The following is a 22,562-nucleotide window of genomic DNA, read 5'->3' as shown; positions in this document are numbered from 1 at the left end:
CTCATTCAATTCTTTAAAACTCAAACATCCCCTTCCAAAGGAAAGCTTCTCTGTCACCTCAGATCCAGGTCAAGTTTTGGTTCACAGGTTTGAGGGTGTGGGCTCATTCATTTAACTTAAACTTGGCAACCACTTATTGGGTTTGTGTATCCTGTTGTGTTTTTCTTTTATGAGATATTGGGCAAAATTCTGGGCCTGTTTTCTCACCCGTTAAATGGATTGGTTGTGAGAATTAAGCACACAAGTGAAACACTTGGAAGAGTATGTATAGTAAATGCTATTCCAGAGCACCCTGCAGTTCTTAGTTTTAATTGTTTCCCATTTAATATCTAAAGTGTAAGCTCGGGGTGAGCAAGCACCTTGTCAGGACTGTCTAGCGGTGACTTCTCAGTGACCCTGTGGAAAGCCTACAGAGAGGAAGTGAAATACATATTTAAATGGATAAGTAAAAAATGATAAGGTGTTTTAGTGGAGGAAGAATTAAGAATTTACTTGGGCCTTAGTTACAGTTACCTCTCATAAAACACTGGGGACAATGAGACTAGATATTTTCTCAGGGTTCTGGGAATTGGGGAGCAACAGAGGTATGAAAGCTGAAACTGGAACCCGCTTGCTCTCTCTGTTACATTGGCCAGCGGGGCTAAGAGAACTGTCGATGAACAGCCCCAAATAAACCATCCCGCTTTACCTTGCAGGCTTATGGGGACACTTTCAAAGCTATATTGCTTTTTTACCCCAAATTGCCTTCCTAAGGATAGCGACGTAGAAATAAGCAGAATAAAGTCAAATTTAGAAAACAGTGCTAAAGGAAAACACTCTTGTCTATGAAGCAAAGTTCAGACAACTTTAAACATTTTAACTTAAAAAAACAGCAAGTACCATTAATTAATTTCCTATTTAATTTGCTTTGGCTTACATAAAATATATGAAATAATACATAGGGATTTCATTCATTTAATTTAAACTTGACAGCTACTATATTTTAACCAAAATTGTATTTTCAGTGCTGTTCCGCTAAAACGGGGAAAGGCTAGGTCAATACAATTCTCAGTGTATTTGTAAGAATTACTCGTTGCCAAATTATCTTCCTGTTGACTGCATTTGATACTGAGCCTTCGCTCTTCTAGGAGATTCAAACATCACTGTTTACACTTGCTTCTGCAAATGCCATTTACAAGGAAATTCCTGAGGAGGTTTCTGGGTTGTGAACTAGAGTCAAGTTTAGTGTGTGGTGTGTGTGTGTGAGCATACATAAAAAACTAACTCTCACAACTTCATACTGCATATGCAAAGCTGGAACACAGTGGGGCGGGGGGCGGGGGAGGGGGCGCGCGCTCTCAGTCACTTCCTGCGTGCCACAGGGAGTAAATGCTACTGATGGTGATATGAGCACACATCGCTGACTGACCTTTCACTGTTACGAGTGGCTCTTCTTCTCCACGTGCCGGACTTCTTTCTTTGTCTTCACCTTATAACCTTCTCCCTGCTTTAGAAGGAACGCACACGTTAGGATTTCACGGCGAAGGAGTTTTAGTTACAAAGCAGTTCCAACTCTTGTTTCCTCGAGGCTGGGTTAGGATAAGTGAAACACAGTTTAAAGCATTTTGCCACGTCATGTCCAAAAATACAATCCACTGGGGCTTTCACCACACAGCTTAGCACCATCCAGGCAAGCTATGGAGCACCACTGGACTTCACGGGACTTCAGGTTAGTGAGGGATCCAAAAAGGAGCAGCCTGTCCGTTTCTGGTCGGAAGCTAGAAGAAATCATCGCGGAAGCTCTCAAGGCACTCAAACCCCAAACATAAAAAATATTAGTTATTTACAACTTACGCATTTTTAAGCCAGCAGAATTTTAAGCTGTTATATTGGGACTGAAAGTTCTCAGTAAACCACTAATCACAGCTAACACCATGGAAATGCTGTGGATCTAAGGGACTTAAAAAAATATTATTTGTAGAATTACCAACCCCTCCTCTCACTCCAGACCAGGCAGACATCCATTTTCCATAAAACAAGACCTCTCTTCACCGAGCAATGGGACACACTTCTCTGAGAGCAAAGTTTTTGTACAAATACTCAGCTTTTACCCTGTTTATAATTAATGGACAACACAGTAGCCTTTCCACAGATTTAGACCTTCTGAGAAATTTTCAGTTCACTTTGTCTTATGTAAACACAGGCTATTAAGGTTTCTATTTTTAAAATGAAAAGGTTAAAGTTCTAAGAAAAGGAAGGAAGAAGCAACTAGCAGTGCTTTTTTTCTGGGAGATGGAAATCCATTTGCTGAGTTACAAGGCTCAGTAATGAGTTTAGTTCCTGAATTGGCACATTGGAAACGCAGAGGAGAATTTTTGGGTTAAGAACGGGGGAATTCAGATTTCTCCGTAGAACATACTGTACAGGGAAAATATATTTGATATATGGATCTTGAACTGAGATTTTTGTCATTCTAACATTTAAATGCTGTGCATTTGCTGGAAACGAATGCTCTCCATCCGTGCCCAGACAGGCACTAGGCATGGGTGGGGCCCTGCCAACGGGTTTGGTGGTGGTAGAGGATTTTAATTTTTTCTAGGAATCTTGAACTGGCAATGTTCTAACCTCCATAAATGAGCATATCTCTGCGAACTCTCTGAGGATAGTAAAAGAATAGAATGTTAAAGAGTGTTAGGAAGAAAAGTCTTTGTCTTTGACCCTGGTCAAATGCACAAGCTATCAGGAGCAGCAAACGCTTCAAGCTGCCACACTGCCCACGCCAGCCTGTTAGCCGCGTACACTAGAGCGTTCACAAAGCTTTCCTCCTCTACTTTCTCCTTTACCACGTCCCGCTTCCTCTCTTGTGGGATAACCATCCGTCTTATTACTTTCCGAGTGATCTGTAGGAAGCAATAGTGAAAAGCATAGATGTTTCTCGTTTTCTGTTTCAAGAGGGGACACCACAGCAAGCAAACAGAACATCTAAATTCCAAGAGAACTAGGGAATCCCAGTGGTGATTACTTTTCTGGTGACGAGGTTGCCTTCTTCATCAGTAAAGTGTTCTTCCGTGACAGATTCACCAGGAATGTGTTTTGCTTCCTCTCCCTAGAGGATGTGGCATAGAGATTAGCAACACACCGGGTGGAGAGATCTCCCCACCACTCCACACACCGCACACACACACATGCTCTGCGGAATGTTAGAAAAAGAAGGCTTATGTTCTACTTGCTCTTGCAGGGCAAGGAGAAGAGGCTGACTCCACTGATAGTTATTGAGCAGTCAACAACATTCAAAGCGTTAAACCTCAAGTATGTACCAGGATGATGATTGGCAACAAGCTCCAAGGAATTTAAAAATACATAACTATAGAATAAACACTTACACATTGCTTTAAAAAGCAAAGTTGCATTGGTTGGAAAAAAAAATTAGCCAATGGTTAGGGCTCTCATTAGATCATCTCACTTTCAGTACAACCCATTTTTATGAATTACAGTATGCCTAATTTGAATTAAGATAGTACCTTAATTGGGAAATTTATCACCCACTGTTAGTTTGACTTAAAATTTCATTTACTAAGAGCAATATATATATTTTTTGGAAGCACTGAGAGAAAGTTCAGGGAAAATCTCACTTTTTTAAAGACAGAACCTTTTATAGGTCTTAAGATAAATGAGAATAGCTGTCTGATGAAGTTCTTGGTTTCAGAATACTACTATTTTCAAGTGAGGGTCCTATGTAATCACTGATTAGCTGGTTTTAATTGCCACAGACAAAAAGGAAAAAAAATAGTCAGTACGAAAGGAATTTAAAATAGTATCTCTCAGTATTGACTGTTATAGGTTTAGAAGGGGAAAACTGTCAAAAGACCTTCCTCTAGTGAGTTTAAAAAAAAAATGAAACAAATTCTTCACTCTCCAAGATGGGCTCTTACTCTCCCGCTCATAGGAAGCTTGATAGATTTAGATGGCTCATTAATATCTATCAGTTCTATGATTGCCTAAGAAGAACCACCACTCAAAGCAAACACAGGACTGTATTTGCGATACATTATTTTCGGCACTGGTCTTCATTCAACTTTAGGTTAGTGCCACCTACAGTTTTGGACAAACATCTGATGTGCAGACCTATTCTATAGCCATATTTACCTATTCAACTTTTTGTTGGATATCACTACACCACAGTATATGTACAATAGTTACTGTGCACTGCTGGCTTCCTAGGAAAAGTAGCAGGTCACAAAGACTGCTGCCTCTCTGGGAGAGCCAGGATTCTAGGCCTTTCAGTGGCACTGTCACAGAAGAGGTAGCTCTGAAATCAGTGCCAGCCAATGGTGGGAGAACTTGATGAGTGCTTTATGTTGTAACAGGTAGAGAGGCAGTTCTGGTTTAAAATGAAGAATAGTGTAAAGACGAAAACACCATTGTGTTTTGCTAATAATATTCTATTTCCATTCTTTTTATAAAGTGACTTTGTATTCTTATAGGTTGTGGCATCATAGGTCATGACAGCATGGGGTACATGTGACTCATCTCACTGTGGTCTAGAGGCGGGATGAAAATATATTTCTTGCGACTCAGATTTAGTTCACCCTGAATCTTGCTTATGATTAATTTCAATTAACACACTTAAGAGAGAAGGAGATTGGAGAAATGTGGAGGACTCATGACTAAATGCACTAAAATCTGCAATACATCTTTATGGGAGTGTTATTTATACTTAAAATGGTTTTTAATGACACCAACCATATTATTTTAAAAGTAAAAGCATAAAGATAGCAAAAAAGGCTAATAAAAGATCATGAAAGATGTCACTATGATTTAAACATGAATAAATGGAATATTTTTGAGCTAACCTTTGGAAATGTCTAGTTTCTAGAGTGTTAGAAAATCCCAGGAAAATACAGTAAAACAGAATCTTATTGGACATATCATGAATGGACCCTTTTGGGGAAGAAAGATGCCAATTAATTTTAAAACTGTTTGGACAGCCTCAGAAAGAAATGTGAAATAGTTATATTTATAAGCATATAGTGAATACATATAAGTATACTGATTTATATTAATTGTCTTCGAGAAAACAAAGCCCTACTTATAAGTAATAAACCATAGAGGCTGTGGAGATCTACTCTGGTATGCAGCATTTTCATTTTTTCCTACTGAAAATTCATACTATTTATGTAAAATTAAAGGTATAGGTATATCAAACTAAAATGGTCATAAAGTAGTAAATTATGCTTTAGGTCATAAAGTAGTCAATTATGCTTTTATAAGATCAGAATAAATTGTCTATGTAAAAACTCACTAAAGTAGAATAAATAGGAAGGAGTCAAAAATACATTAAAAAATCATCCACTTAAAGTTTTGTCAAATATATTGGAAATCAAGTGTTACTAAGGAGAGATCTTTGGGGTTTCTCCTTAATGAGATAAAATAATCCCTAATTAGTTTCTAAAGTTCCTGGAAACAGTTTGTACTGTTAAGTAAACAAAATTCCCCCCCTCTGGCATTATTTTTTGGCAATACCCTCCCCTAGCACATGCTGTTTCTAAGGAAAAATACAGTCTGTCATCTATCTACCTACCTATGTCAACCCCAGTGCCACCTTACTGAAGACTAACTACTTCCCTTTAAAATCCTGCAAAAAACATTCTCTAATTTTTATTCCTCCTTGAATTTTTTGAATAAAATGAAATTTGCTTTGATGTATACAGTTTTAAAACTTCAACTTTCCAAAAAATGGGGATAGATATCATGTATATGGTGCACATATAACTTGTCAAGTTACTAAGTAATATAGACAGTATAACTTATTTTTATATTCTAAAAAACCCATTTGCAAAGGATGTTGTTTTGTACATGTACATAAAAATCTAAAGCTAATGAACAGTAGTTACTGCTGGACAATGGAATGGGGACATCAAACTATATACTTTTGGTTTGGGGAAAACATACATATAATCTGAAAAATCATAAAAAAATTTCAAATGTAGACATGAAAATACAGTTGAAGTATAAAAGTATAGCGAAATTTCAGTTATTTGAATCTTTCTAAACTTCACAATAGTTTGGCTGTGAGTTGGCTTATAATGTAAAACAAGCTTATAGGACTGGTTAATTTACTTAAATTGCTTTCAAGCATTTGAAACCATTGTGATATTATCAAATTACATAGAAATAAATGTTTATAAAATTTAAAAGCTCCCCAAATAAATGGGAGTTTAATTTGACACATTCCTTAGCAACTTAAAAGATAATTAAATTTAAATTATAAAATTATACTTTCAACCCCCTCATTACACAAATTGAATGGCTAAGAATGCAAATTTGCCTAGACTTCTGGTAATGGAATCCTGAGAACACTATTGACACTTAAGTGGCAAACAATCTAAATATGCTGACTTAGTCCAAGGTAGATAGCCTCCATGAAGTAGGTCAAATTCCTAACATTCCAGCTTCCTAGTTTTCAGAAAAGACAGTCCAATGCTGCCCTCTTCCATTCCACTAGAAAGGCCTAACTTAGTCTAGGAGAAGTTATTTTTTATTTGTTCTGGAAGAGAAAGAATATAAAATTGTGGAAAAAGCAGTTAGAAGCTTCACTGGAGGGCTAGAGATTATATTCTGGTCCCAGAACTGCTACTGCCCTGCTGATTCTGTATAAATCAACTGGTCTTCAATCCTGTTTTGTTATCTAGCAAAAGAGTGATTTTAGTAATGATGATCCCTTTAGGGCAGTGGTTCTCAACCTTTCTAATGTCTCGACCCTTTAATACAGTTCCTCATCTTGTGGTGACCCCCAACCATAAAATTATTTTTGTTGCTACTTCATAATTTCATTGCTACTGTAATTTTGCTACTGTTAGTGAATCATAATGTAAATATCTATGTTTTCCAATGGTCTTAAGCCTGTGGGTTGTGACAGGTTGAGAACAGCTGCTGTAGAGCTTAAGTAGCTAAAATAATTTTATGTTTGGGGTCACCACAACATGAGGAACTGTATTAAAGGGTCGAGGCATTAGGAAAGTTGAGAACCACTGCTTTAGGGCCTAACTTTCTCATGTTATATTTTTGACAAAGATGGTTCCCAGCCACATTTACCATATACTACTGTGGTCTCAAGCTCTTTTACGTCAGAAAGATACTAACAAACGAGTAAAGAGAAAAACAATAGAAGTCTGACCCTTTTCAACTGTCCCAAAATTCTGAACAGAAAAATATTACCCTGAACGATTCTTCTATAGTATATGTAACATATTTTTTGTTGTATCCATAATTTCCAATTATAATTATAGCTATTCATTAGCTTTTGATTTCTGTCATATACAAAAGACATTTCTCAAAACTTGAGTGATTCAGTTGTTTATACCATGCTTTCTCTTATTATAAAACCCTTTCTCTTGTTATAAAACCCTTTCTCTGATGTTTCCACCCAACCTTCCTGAAATTTCACTGACTTCTCTATTTTATGAAGCCTACTACAACATCATAATGTATTTTGGTCTTCTATAATAAAAAAGTTAATTCTATAATTAATTACTTAAATATATTAACTATATATTAAGCTCAACTACATTATAACTCTAATAAAAGCTAATTTGAAAATGCACGTGTATTAATAGAATGCTAGGAGAACAAAAGAGAGAGCTCACTGACAGAGGGTTTGATGTTTTTGTATTTGATGTTTTTGTATTCTTCAGAGTAATATTTCTTTACCCTCCACCCTCCCAATATTTTTGTAGGATAACTTATTTTCTTCTGTCCTATACAGGGTTGGGCAAATTTATGTTGGGCAGTAAGTATATGTGACAGATTTTTTTTCTTGTATTACAACTGTAAACCTAATTTTGCCCATTTTTACATAAAGGAGAGCTGGCTTCTATCATGGCAGCTATTCTAAAGGAATAGGTGGGTTTGGATGCAGTATGAATATGTCAAATGTTAAGCATAAGAAGAAGCAAGTTACATTATGTTTGGTGCACTTTTTCTAGACGTTTCATTTTAAAATAACCATTTCTTGAAGACATGAGAATAGCAAAGCCTGAGCAAAAAGTATGGCTTTACGTTCTTCAGAAAACGGAATTATTTCTTTCCTCTAATTCCAGGAAGAAGTGGGAAGTGATTATGAGATTTATGGATAGCAGGTTGAATACTTACAAATATGCTAGATCCCAATATGCTAGATCCCAATAAGGAATTTGGCTTGCCTAAACGGAATTTTCAAAGAAGTGATTCATGCTTTTTGATAGCCCCCTATTGAGCTCAAGGTTGACTGGGGGATAATGTAAAATTTAGAGAAGGCCTTATTTTCTTCTCTAATGCTTCCAAAGTCTTTGTAAAATATATAAGCAGATTTCTTTTCTTCTTTAATCTGATCTAGACATTTCCCTTCCTTTCTTTTCTAGAGCTGCCAACCAAAGAGCCTCAAGTTATTTGGATCACATTCAGAACAGCTTCCTAGTTCAATGCACTCAATCATTTTAACATCAAGAAAATCTCGCTAAAGACAGTAATAAAGAAAAGCAGCAGACTGAGACACATTCTGCTGGACCTTTCCACGCATAAGGTCAGTGTTTCAAAAGGCCTTTATAGGGGAAATCAGCTTATTCAACTGTGCTGTACCAGATGAGATTATATTTTTCATTTCTAGAAAAAAGTTGCCTCCTATAATTTAACATACAAAAAAAAATCAGGCTGTATTTTTGTCAAGTTAAAAACCTATTTCATTTATTTGGGTGATGTTGGTTTGTACAATTATAAAGGCTTCAAATGTTTAATTCTATGATATATCATCTGTATTATATTGCATTGTGAACCCATCACCGTTACAGTTAACCAATGCCACACCAATAAATTTAAGCAAAAACTTCTGAAATAGGTTTTTTTTTTTTTTTTAAAAAAATTTGCCTTATGTCACATATTCAGGCTATAACATCAAAGTTCCAGTTATTGATGAATAAATCAAAACTAGTTTTCACTTAAAAAACTCTGAAGGCAGAAGGAATTTGAGACTGAGAAGGAAGCATTTCAGTCCTCTTAGCTCATCCCTCATTACTGCCTCTGAGATTTCATTGGACATTTCATTTGATTGGGACTAGTCTCTCAGCAATATAACACTTCTTCAGGGAAAGCAGGATACAATACCCAAGAATTCTCAGATAAAATTAATTACAACTGTCAGGTCAAACACAGGCCTCACTATCCTTTTGTTATTGTTTTTATAAGCTTCCAAATGTGCAGACAAACATATAGAGAGCCATTTCATTATCAAGCATGCTAAAATTTCAAAACCACAAGAAAGGACTTTCTAATAATACAGCATTGCTCCATGATGATTCGGCTACAGGATACCTTTATAATCAAACGCCGGCGAATAACTCTGGTAGTGACTCTCCGTTCCTCCTCTGAGCTTGAATCACTCTCACTGTTATACAAGTCCTGATAAATGTATTTTTAGCATAATTTTACCAAGTCCTGATAAATGTATTTTTAGCATAATTTTACCATCACATTTAAAATAAAAGACATTCTGAGAAGGGAAATCAAAAAAGAATCACTTTTACTTGCTGGTTTCCCCTCCTCTAAGGAAAATTGTGCTATATATTTGTGAAAACGTTTTTAAAAATTTCAGTGAAAGAAAATTTTGAGCAGGATTCTAAGGGAAACTACTCTGTATATGTATATGTATGTATGTATTTATGCATAAGTGTGTGAATCTAATTAATTTGGTCTTTACCTGCATATATGTTTGATAAAGACCAAGGTAAATAAATGATAAAATATTAAAAATAACAATTTCAGAGACTTTTGGCATCAGAAAGTACATCTACTAATTATTAGTTTGAGGAAACATTAATATTAATTTTTAACTAGTTTTAAATCTATATACACTTGACTTGAATGTATAATCTTATAGTTCAGTCATGTTTTAGTTAATCTACAGAAAAAGGCATGGTATTGGATTTTTATGAAATTTTGGTCAGATTTGACAAATTTACAAAAAGTAAAGAATGATGTAAGTATAATTGGTATCTAGTAAGAGTTTATTCAAATAAATAAAGGAATAATGTAAAACATGTTAAAATATGAGGTCTTATTTAAAGAACTGATATGAAATTAAGAATAGAAAACACATCTAACAGACAAGCACATGGTAGAGACAGAATACAATAAGGATAAGAATATGAAAAAAACTGCCAAGTGGCAATCAGTTCACAGTTCAAAGGGAAAAATATCTTTGGCTTCTAATTAAATGTCATGGTGAAAAATATTTACTGAATGATTTTATTTCTAAATTTTAATCAAATAATTCTGAAATTTTATTTTCTAAGTTTACTAATTACCTCAAGTTTGATAGTATTGGAGTTAGAAGTTATAGTTAATATCCAGTAGAAAAATCAATGGCAGTATTGATAATAAAAGATAAACAAGCAAAATTATTCTGGGAAGTATAAGTGCTAGCTAAAATGATTAATGAAACATTAGTCAAATAGATAATATAATAGGCCATATTCACCAAAGATAAACTTAACAAAAATATAATATCAACCTTATCTTTGTCGGAAAGTTCATGTGAACAAAACATCCTACTGAATAATATATAGTGTCAAATGGAAACAGTTTTTGAGTTTCTTATTCTTTGCAAAGATATTGCTTGCTAAGTTTCCTATTACTTTTTAAAGTTCCCTTTTATTGTTAAAGGAGGCCCTGCAATGGCTCCAGAAGGCAGAAAAAGGTAAGAGGAATTCATATTGTGAAAGGAAAAAAGTACTAATCAGCATTCAAGGATTAGTAGGTTAGATGAGGCAAAGGGAGAATTCAGTCAGAATTAACCATCCACAGAATCGTAAACTGGGGAACAGTTTTCCCTTGGGTAAATTTGAAAGCAGAAGAACAGATACTAATGCAAACACTAATAACAACTCTAGATGTTAAATTACATCATAATCCTATCAATCATCATCTAAGAACAGCCCCTCACATAAATGAAAACTGGCCATTTGGCCAATGTTTTAGTTTCCACTCTTTACTGGAGTCGATGCTAATCTTAAGGTGAAGGGCTGACAGAATATAGTAAGTAGGACCTCGTCAGGATCTCTTTTGGAGAATTCCCTAGGAATTGGTAAACAGCGCTAACTAAGAGGCCAAAGGGAATTTTCTCAGTGCTCCTTGCCATGGGTTGCTGCATGGAAAGGGGCGGAAAAGAACAGAATTTTACCTTGTAACAGCACGTAGTCATTCGTGTAAGAGCTGCACCCGGACTTTTGACCTGATTATTTAGGGAACAAAAAGGGGGCTGTTTCTGAAATCATACATCAGATGACCTCGTTGGTTGCTATTGTCCTATGATCTAGTCACAAAAGACCCATCCGAACATCTTTGGGTTTCTTGTGAGGTCAGGCTCATATCTACCAGAAGCTTGAACTCCATTATGAATTTTTATGCTCATAAAGTCTTTATGCATTGGAGAGAGACCTGTGACCAACACCAAAGGCATACACTCATTTATTAAAAAATGCTGCAAACATTTCCTAGTAGTGACTATTTTCCATGCTGGTGAACTCAGCTGAGATTCCTTTCAGGGTTAAGACTTTGTTTTAAAACCCTCTTTATGCCTTCTCCCTGGTTCAGCCAATCTGTATGCACATTGTATACACATAGAAGTGCTTACTTATACTTGTATTTCAGTACTTTCTATTGATTTTAATAGGATTTTGCACATGTTCATAGTTAAAAAACCAGAATGTTATTGTGTGGGCTCATTTTTAAAAGGGAATATTTTACTCAAAATCATACTGCTTACATAAGCTAAGAGTTAACTAAAAGCTAAGAGTTAACTAAAAGACAAATTGATATTCAAAACCCCACTTGTCAGGAAAGAAGTGGAGAGAGACCTGACAATTTTACTTTCTTTCCCTTTCCTTCTAAACAAGCAGGAAAATGGTCAAAAGATAGTCTGCAGAAGGGAAAAGGAGAGGATATTAGTCAATAAGCTGACAATTAACTCCTCAGTGATTGGGAGTTTATATTTTTTTAAACATCATATTAATCATGAACTCATTATTTGACAAAAGAAAACTAGATGTTTTAAGAAAAATGACAAGTACTGTTATTCCAAAGATGTATAATTCTTAATCTATGTCTACTACATAGTTCATGAAAAGACATAAAATCAGCTCTATTTTCTCATATCCATCTATGAATCATAATTTCAAACTTTTGAAATATCTACAAATGATAAACCTCAATGAATTAAAAAAAAACTATTAAGATAGTATCACCAAAACATACAAGTACAAACACCAAGCAAATAATTCTGTGGCAGTAGGTTTTAAAATTATTGAAAACAAATATTAAGATAATTATCAACGTAGATATAAAAATTATTAAAATGATACTTCTTACTTTAAATTTCTCAATGCTGTGAACCAACACACATCCTTTTAGGCATGTTCCTTCAAATTTTAAAGCACACTTTCAAACAACTGACCTTACAGGGTAGAACTTTTAAATGGGTTGTGTGCTAAATTATGCAAAAGAACCAGAAAGGGTCAGAACAATTACCCTCCTTGCATAGGAAAGAAGATTAGATTGGAAGTGAGGAAACTTAAATCCCAGAAAAAATAATACTGGACCTTAAGCTGGTTACTTAACATCTCTATGGTTCTTTTTCCTGTCCTATGAATGAAGATATGATCAAGTGGCTTATGTTTTACTCAGAACTTTCTTTACCCCCAACAACAGGGTTACAATTTTCAGTCACGCATTTATAATTTGGAAATAGTAAAGAACCAGGGGTCAATGCTACATTAATCAGAGAAAGCGAACCATCAATAACCTTCAGTTTAAAGGCCAGCATTCTGAATAAAGCTGACATACCTTTGGCTCAGACCCACTGGACCCCTCTTCTTCGTGGAGGTTAAGCCTTGGCTTGCCATCTGCAGGAAAAGTCCTACTCATCTTTTTCATACCGACAGGCACACAGGGTTTGGGTTCCTCTATGACAAACTTGCTGGTTTCTTCCAGAGATCTCTGATATGCTGCTAGTGATGATGATGCTGGTTCCTCAACACGACCATATCCGTGTGGTTTTGGTCTCAGAGTTTCCTTAGGACTCTGTTTCCCTACATCATTTTGGGATTCTGGAAAGTAAGATTTCGTCTTGGCTTCTGGAGTGACTTCTGCATGGTTCCCATTGGCTTCAAATTTCCCAGGTTCTCCTTTGAGATATGAGGTAATGGAATCTCTACATTGGTCTGGGCTGCAAAAGGTAAAACGTAGAAATTTTACAATGGTAACACATGGATAGAAATGGGTCTAAATTTTTAACAACTACCATGTTTCACTGAAAATAAGACAGTGTCTTATATTTTTTCTCCCAAAGTTGCGCTAGGTCTTATTTTCAGGGGATGTCTTATTTTCGGGGAAACACGGTATGTTTTGAACTACTTTTGAAGGCATAAAATAGAAAGGCCCAAGAACTCTTCTCACTGGATTTCAAACTGTGAGGGGTAGTCCTGGGTGTGGGGGAAAGGAGGTGCTACGCAGGCTCTAGGCAGCTCCCAAGCTGGCTAGCTATGCTGTCATCGTTTGTGTTTTGTTTGATTGCACTTCTATAGCTGCTCAAATTCTATATCTTAAAAAGTAATTCTGAGCAGTTCTTGGACTGCTCGGAGTTCCAGACCCACTAATTTAAAAGAGGGGGATATCTCAAAATGCTTTTATACTGCCAGTGGAAAAAAACTGCTGATAAGGCACAAAATGAATTCCTATGTTTGGTACATATACTATATTGCAAATCATGTAAAACACTCATGTAGAAAAAAGTAAGGATATTATATAAAATGTCTTTTCTTAGTATGGTAGAAAGACATAAGGCTTTTCTTTTTATTCCTCTGTGTTTTCTGTTAAGACTTTAAAAAAAAAAATGTATGCAAAAAAAAAAAAAAAATCCACCAAAATGTTAATGGTGATTATTGCTAGACTGTGGGGTTTGCATTGATTTTTTTTTTTAATAAATCTGTATTTTTAAAATTTGAATAATAAGCCTACATAAGTTTCCACTCAGGAAATAATAGAAATGTTCATAGTTCTTTAAAAGACTTCGAATTTATTTATTACATTATTTTGAATGAGCATTCATTACTGGCTATGTGAAAAGAGTAATACACATAGTAAACTAAAAAAGAGTAGTCTTCTAAAGTACAATGTACATCATTTTTTGGGCATATATTTAAAACTTTTTGCACTACCTTCAGGCTGTCCATAGTTTTAAGAATTATATTTGAGTTTAATGCAATTTTCCCTCTCCACATTAGCAAATGAACCTACCTTTAAAGCATGTATTATCCCCAAATTGGAATGGTCATGTAGAAATAGAGTAATTCTCAAAAAGCACATATTTAAAACAAACTACTAACATGCAACCTGTTTCATTTTCCTTTTTCTGAAACAGCCATACCTGTCATCCAGTCGATCTAGTAACCCACCAGTTATTCTTCGAGCTTGAGCTGGGGACTCTAGGTTTCCACTGGTCTCATTCTGCCAACCTGTAATTGAAGACATTTCCAGTTCTGCTTGCTGAACACGCTTAAGAATAGCCTGTACTTTTTCTTCTGTCATCTCCTCAGACTCTACTCCTTCTTCAAGTTGAATGTCCTCAAATAGAGATTTGAGTTTTTCTTCTGTCATCTCCTCATCAGGACCAGATTTTCCTTTCTCTTGCTGCTCAGAGCTGACTCTTACTTTTCTAGTGTGTTGCAGTGGCTCTGCTGGTTTAACATCTTTTGGAACCCCAGCCATACTTCCAAGGTATCCAGGATACTCACTCAGATATACATTCTCCAACTGGCTCTCATCTACATCGACTGCTTCTGGCATTTCTGTTATGGGCATTGAGTCTTCAAGTCTGCTGTCTTCTAAGGAAGTGTCTTCTGCAGTTACAACTGGAGGTCCATCTGCTGAATGCTCTATGTTTCCCCGGGAAGGCACTAGCCCATCACTCAGTCTACTGGGGGTTCTAAAGGGAGATTCTAAGCTAGAGGTATCACTAAAATAATCATCTTGCTGGAAAGGGGTGGGTGGTGTATAGTGCAACCCTGTGGGAGTTTCCAGTTCCACTTGAAGGGAAGGATAACCTATGGAAGACAGTACATTTGGACTGACTGGAATGAATTACGAGCACATCAAACAAAAACACATGGAATGACTTAAATTATATCAGATATGAAAATGTAGTATGAAGAATTACAGAATGATAAATTTATTGGTTTAGTTCAATTAAATGCAATACAATGAAATAAAAGGCTAGTGCAAACTATAATAAGATAGGCTATTAACATATAGATTGTTGCTACCAATTTTGGTAATCATAATAACTTAAATATACAGATTAATTTAATTCAATAAAGTTATTTGCCACTATATAAGATACTTATTCCATGGCCAAATTTATTATTCAACTTTTAGCATATAAAATCCATATTTTGGGGGACTAAATACAAGCAAGCCACAAAATTTTTTTTTTTTATAATTATAACTTATTTTAAGAACAGTGCATATGAGCGATTGTACCCAAGTCTAATTTTTACTTATTTCATATGAAATTTACAGCAAATAAAAATGCATTTAGTATTTGGAAAGAAATGATAATTAGATTTTGGAAAAAAATTCTAAAGCCATGTTAAGAAAAGGATTTAAAAAGCAGATAAAGTAGAAAAGACTATGTAAATCTTTAAGTGTCAAAATGTGTCAGAGATGAAAGGACTATGGTGTATATGGACATTTTGGTAAACTTGGTGAGATGGGTCCACTCAGAACCATGAATCAAATAAAGAGAAAAAGGAAATGGTACAACAGAGACAGGAGGAAAACAATCTGCAAAGAGGTCAGAATATTCACGACAGGGCTATGAAACACGGAGGTTTATTAACCAAACTACATAGAGGGGATGGAGGGAGCAGGTCTCATGTTTTAAACTGTGCTGCATGGGCTAAGGGATTATTTTTCTCTTTGAGCAGAGAGAAAAGTCAACAATGGTCTGGTCATGGTGAGGAAAGGAAGTTTTATAGAATTTCAACGAAGAGGAGAGAGGAAAAAAAAAATGCAACCCAGCACATTTTCTGAATTATTGTCTACAAAACTAAAGTCTCATTTTTCCATCAGTCCAAGGTAAATACCAACTTAACTTTTATTGTGAATTCAGATCACTATAGGTAAGTGAATATTTTCCTATTATGGTCACCTGTAGACCAGAATCTTGTTGAAAAGCTAGCTAAGATTAGCTGAGTTTTAGAATCTGTACAAGTGATATTTAATACACATATTCCTAAAATTTATCTGAGAATTCTTAAAACAAGGAATAGAAAATATTGAGATGTAGCAAAAGCCCTTGTGAATTTAAACAAGGTATAGAAAATATTGAGATGTAGCAAAAGCCCTTCTGAATTTATTTAATATTCTGATTTTAAAATTTAAAATTAAATGCAGTTTTCAATTCCATTGTTACCTGCTGATCTTGTGTATCAGAGCTACTGTGCTTAAAAAATTTCCCATCGAAGAATAAATAATAAAAGATTCTATAAACTATAATTTGGCAATAATTCATCATTTGATATAAAATATGTCTTTCGTGCAAAAACAGCTTGGTTACAAATACATGGTTTCACATATAAGATAAGGCTTTAAAGGAAACTTTTCCCCAAGATACTCTGGTGTTTATAAACTTAAAGATAAACCACTCTGACACTATTACCCATCATTCTTATGTTACGTGGATAACAAGGTATGCTTTAAATTTTCTGTTGACTTTGAGAACTTTTGTCACATAATATGCAGAATTAGAAGTTATTGATTCTTGTCAGTCAAACTTCTCCAGTTTAAAACTGGAAAAAGACGCATCATATTTTCCAAATCATGGAATAGTGGAAAAATATCACTAGTCCTTCTTCCTGCGTCCACACCATTATCAACATTTGACTCAAAATTCATTATAGAAGTAAATTCAATTTGTGAAGGAAGATGAGCATCTTGAAAAACAGAAGATATTTGTTATGCTTTCTTAATACTTTGATGAAAAAAAGCTCAAATTTACATAATGAAGGAAAAATTACAATATCTATAAATGGAGCTAATGTAAAAGACGAATTATGTTTTTAGAGACATCTAGGCTCATTGAATTAGAAATTATGCTGCCTTTTATAAACTATATATCAAGTAGGGTTTGTTCCCCCAACAAATAAATAGCACATGAAGATAAAACAATGCGAAATAACAAATACTTTTTTGAGCAACACCTTAGACTTTTTCAGTACATACTTAAATACTGGGTCCCAAAACAGTTTTTCAGCATTTTACTTAACAATTTGTATGCTATATGCTTAAACTTGACGTAACACCTTCCTTACTTGGTAAAACAGCTCGCAATTTGGTTTTATCTATATAAAATAAACTAATTCACTAGTTTTTTAAGGTGAATGTGAAAATGACAAACTGTGTAGTCTCTAGATATTAAAACTTTCTCCCATTTGGTCACATAAAATATTTGAAATTGAATTCTTTCAGATAACATATGCTTTTATATCTCATTGTTCATGTTTTACATAACAGACATTTATCATTTGGTCTATCAGAGTATATATTTGCAGACTTTGGCAGAAAAATTTCCTGTGAAAATGAGAAATTAAGTCAAGCAAATCATCAGTTAATTGACTTCCCTGTTTTACTGCATTTTTAAATTTTATCAAATGATTAAGTAAATATGAACGCTGGATTCAATTACCATCAACAGGGTCATGGAAAACATTGTTCTCATCTGCAAAACTTCTGGTGCCTGAAATATTTCCATAATCAAATATTGGTCCTTCTAGCAGAGTCACTATATCTATTCGGTTAATTTTTGTCAAGACCGAAGTTAAGGCATCAGCTGAAAAAGGAGGGGGGGGAAAAGGTTGAAAATCCAAGGAAATTATTCCTTTCAGTCATCACAATATCCACACAAAGACATCACTTTTGCAACCCTGCTGGCATTTTAGCTCTTCTTATTGCAGCTCTGAAAACCAGGAGGCCCAGCAAACTGGCCATTCAAGGGAAGATCTGTAAGGGTCTTAAGAATACCCTATAAAGCTGTGCTTGAAGACAGCAGCATTCATTCCATTGTAAGATGCAGAGCCAATGAGCCCCAAAATAGCGACATTCCTTTTAGTTATAAGGGGATCTCATAAAATTTTAAACATGTTCCTCTCCTTGCAGACTGTCAAAATAGGTCGCTGTCATATTTGATACTTAGCAATTTAATGACTTACTAAAATCAGGCTGACCCTACAATAACTAATTCCACATTGTTGTGGGTTGCACTTGTCATAGTATAGCACCCCCCTATGCCATCCACAACAAAACAAAACCCAACAATATTAGAGAATTCTCTGCCACCACAGACCAAACTGAATACAATGATTTGATCCCCTAATTTGATCCTATTTTTCTCTGCCTCCCTGCACATCCATCTCTGACCATAGCAGTAACTTCATAGTGTTTGGCTACCACCCCATGATTTAACAGTTAAAATTATATTTTCACTTTGAATGGTCACAGACAGAACTACAGTCAAAAACGCCCCCCCTCCCCCCCAAAAAAAAAATCCCTACTATTTGCTTTCTGAAAGATTCCTAAAGATAGAATATTTGCACTAAATTAAACAAATATATGCACTAAATTAAACAAATATATTAACAGCAGGTTTATAGAAAATATTGGATATATGCAGTTATGAAAGTTAAAGTAATATAATTTCAGCATACTTGTAGCATTTTTTCCATCTCTGGTAACCCATTTTTTCAATAACATGAAGCTTTGAGAAATTAAAGAATTTGGATTTTCCACACGTATTTGATTGATTTCATCCACTGAAAAATTCAGTTCCCTTGCCAGTTCTGTAGAAAAGAAAAAGAGTTATTGAGATTTTGTATTCTACTTTTATCACACGTATTTCATTTTTTAAAAAGAAAAAAATTTACAGTAAAACCCAAGTACAGCCTTGGGCAATAATCATGATATACTTGATTTCACAGGAAAGTAGTGATCCTACATAGGCTATGATTGAACTCTTAGTTGCAATTAGATTATATAGTTTATTGATCTGCACAAAGATTTGCTGGATTCTTTTAATTCAGCCAAATTATTCTTTCAGTTTGAGCAAACTTCATACAAGATAGGTAGGGATATACAGTTCATAAGTATACGGCACAAGAGATGCTGGTGTTTTCCCTAGGCATTCTTCATGAAGTGCATCTTTTACTCCCTTAATATTCTACTCTATATGTCATCAAGTTGCATGAACTTCAGGCCAGATCACTGTCTATGATATGCTGCCACATGTACAAAAAATAAAGGGAGGTAACTTTCTATGCATCTAGATGTATACACTCAATCTTGTTTATGCAGATAGTGTCTTTGGAAAGATATGTATGAGTAGTAGCTGCTTTAGTAGAGGGAAATGAAGTCAAAGTTGAGAAGACTTATTTTTTTTTTACAACTAAAAAAAGATTTATCAGATATGTAGTACCTTAAATAATTATAAAAAGTAAGGAATGGTAAACATATCCTTCCATGGAAAATATTCTATCCTGCTTAAGAAATTTTTTTTAAAATTTATTTTGGCTACTTTTGATTTAATTAAAAGTATATATATATATTTATATTCAGTATTATTTTGTGTTAGTTTCAGGTATTCAGCATGGTGGTTAGACCATCACATTTCCAGCAATTTATCAAAATGTATATTTGGAGGCTCAAAAAAAGTCCATATCCTTTGAGCATGTGATTTTACTTCTAGAGATCGATCTTGACAATACTTAGGGTTGTACATAATAATTTAATTACATGAATGTTCACTGAAGGCTTGTACTACTGAAAAATTGAGAACAATGTAAGTGTTGAACAAAAGAGCTAATTACTGTAATGCAGGGGCTTGCAAACTATTTTAATCAGAGCCTACAATAATACAATAAGAAATATATTGTATATCATGGTGTTGCTATAAATGAAACTGATCTTTATGGAGCAAAACTAACCGTAATATGTCTAATACACAGATGTCTTCTTTACCATCCTATTCCATTTAAAAACATAACCATCCTATTCCATTTAAAAACATAACCAAAGTATGAATTGATTCTATGTGACCCACAGTTAGAACAACATCATTGTATAAAGTATCTCTATTGATTGTTATTGTTTAGCCATTAAAATCAAGATCAGAGAATATTTTGTAGAAACTATGTAATTGCAAATAAAAAAGCAGTAAGTTGCATGGTTAATAATAACATTTAAAAGAGCATTTTATAAAAAAAAAAATCAAAGTTCATTAAAATTACTTAACAGTGATTCTGATGGACAGATTTAAATTTTGTTTTTATAAATGCTTCTTTTCCTAATAAGCTTTATTATCATATAGAAATTCAAATTTAAAAAGTTAAATTTGTTTTTAAGTTTTTCATATGTGTGTTTTTTTTTTTAAGTTCTTCATCTCTGTGTTTTAAGACAACTTACTGCCCAACAAGCTCTCATAACTGAGCTATATCATTTGTCTAGACTCAATGAAAGCAAAGACACACTGTCACTAAGAATTTTAGCGTTTTATGGCTTTATGTCTGTCTATTCTTACATTACATTTTCTCCAAAAATTTACTCTGACAGAGAACTGGATTTGCTTATGGGAAAGAATCTAATAGTTATTGGCATACAGTACTGCAAAATTAACATTGGTTCCAATTTATTTTCAGATTACAGTTTCCTATGGTAAAATAGAAATACTATCTTTAATTTTATGTTAGCAAATGCTTACATACAACGGATTGCTATTAACTCTCAACTTGCAAGGGATTACTCAGACTATCACCAGCCTCCTGGGTAGTAGCTGTATATCTGAGAGCAAAAAGTGGGTGGAAAGAGAGAGGAGGGTTCAATATGTAGGAGGGCGAGGGACTTACGGCAGTCAAATGAAAATTATTTATATGATCTACTTTCATACTCTCCCTTTTAACAGCATAGATAATTATTTCCTTGAGTCTAGATGTATGTCATTGGTGGTATGACAATAATTGACACTTTAAACCATTATGTTTTATGGCTGTGAATTTAAACAAATACACTCAACCTACAGAACATTCCTTTTCTGCATAAATATATAGTTCCATTCATTTCACTATTTTTAAAAATTTTAATTGAAAATTTAAATTTACTATCATTCTTTTGCTTTCTTGCTTATGTAATTATTGAAAATGATCCTTGCTTTCCATATCAAAGTGATATGTTTTTCTTTAAATAAATATTTGAGGGTAAAATGAAATCAATTTACAACTATCAGCTAAATAAACAGATAATATGTGTATATCATAAAAATTGTGAAGATGACTCATGAATGATTAAAAACTTTTTAAACCTAGGCATGGATTAATTTACCTATTGCCTGGGAGAGCTGCTCTAAGAGCATAAACCAGGGGTGGGGAACCTTTCTCTGCCAAGGGCCATTTGGGTATTTAGAATATCATTCTCAAGCTATACAAAATTATCAATTTAAAAACTAGCCTGCTGTATTTGGTCAAACATTTAATTAATGCACCCCTAATGCCTTGGCAGGTCCAGACCAAATGATTTCGCAGGCCTTATACAGACCTGGCTGGAGGTTTCCCACCCCTGGCATGTTTGAAAATTTTAAATTACTTAGAAGTCCTAGGCCTTAGCACATTTTCTTTTATTCCACAAAATAAATTTCCTCCTAAATAAAAGGTTATATTACCAGAAATGGCATTGCGAGGTAGTGCTAACATTCAAGGTGAAATTTTTAAGATTTAAATTTTTATCGTTCAGTGACTATGCACAAGAAAAGCCTTGAAAAACATAGTATATAGTACTATTAGTAATTATTTCTGGGTAGGTCGGATTATAATATTTTTTACTCATTGCTTGGTTATTATTTATTTATTTATTTATTTATTTTTAATAATCAACTGCTTGTGAATAAGACAAAGAATTTAAGAAACAATCTGTTTCATTCAGGTTTATACACTTACCTGTCCAACTAAGTCCCAGGTGATCGGCTACTATTGCCATCCTGATATCTGTCCGTTCACATGGACTCTGTGGACCTACGATTTACAATTTCTTAATTAAAATAATCATCAAGAAAAACGGGATACTGGAAAATTGCTTTGAGCAGTATACTCAGATTTTACAGAGAGACTAAAGCTAACACTGTACACTTAAATGTGTCCTAATCACCTACATGAACACCTCTTTTCACAGGACTCACTTGATTTTCACCTGCATCAGGCCAAATGTCAGACTACATGGATGCTCAATGTAATGGGATTGAACATGCTGACAGGCTAGCTACTTTACAACAGTTACAGAAGTGTTGTGTTGGTGAAAACACCATGATGGGGTTTCAACGTCTGTGCTTTCACTTTGACAGAATCATATCCGTAAGCACATTAAAAGGAAGAAAAGTTGCTCATCCTGAATGACACCAATATCTTCAGCATGCTTCCCTAAGCTGTCTATGGTGTGGTTTGGTTAAAAGGAAGAAAGAG

At 34.5% G+C, this 22,562-nt stretch overlaps 1 protein-coding gene across 9 annotated transcripts in view; it reads right to left on the bottom strand.

Moving 5' to 3' along the window:
• The window catches only part of ANK3 (ankyrin 3), a 555,635-nt gene that overhangs the window by 7,520 nt on the left and 525,553 nt on the right, over positions 1 to 22,562 (bottom strand). For 4 of the 9 annotated variants that reach the window (XM_084903933.1, XM_084903934.1, XM_084903935.1 and 1 more), the window contains 6 exons: positions 22,044 to 22,118; positions 18,771 to 18,902; positions 17,753 to 17,896; positions 14,435 to 15,110; positions 12,853 to 13,234; positions 1,409 to 1,486 (listed from right to left, as the gene is read on the bottom strand). In XM_084903933.1, the coding sequence (XP_084760059.1) occupies positions 1,418 to 1,486; positions 12,853 to 13,234; positions 14,435 to 15,110; positions 17,753 to 17,896; positions 18,771 to 18,902; positions 22,044 to 22,118 (1,478 nt within the window). In that variant the 3' untranslated portion in view covers positions 1,409 to 1,417. Of the gene's footprint in view, positions 1 to 1,408; positions 1,487 to 2,822; positions 2,880 to 3,001; positions 3,086 to 9,324; positions 9,412 to 11,191; positions 11,243 to 12,852; positions 13,235 to 14,434; positions 15,111 to 17,752; positions 17,897 to 18,770; positions 18,903 to 22,043; positions 22,119 to 22,562 lie in introns of all 9 variants that reach the window. The other 5 variants (XM_084903938.1, XM_084903937.1, XM_084903939.1 and 2 more) reach the window with 3 other exon arrangements.

Source organism: Pipistrellus hanaki, assembly GCF_964339955.1.
Source record: "Pipistrellus hanaki genome assembly, chromosome: 14".
Classification (NCBI taxonomy): Eukaryota; Metazoa; Chordata; class Mammalia; order Chiroptera; family Vespertilionidae; genus Pipistrellus; species Pipistrellus hanaki.
The sequence above is the reverse complement of the archived record's forward strand: the minus strand, read 5'-3'. Positions and strand labels throughout refer to the sequence as shown.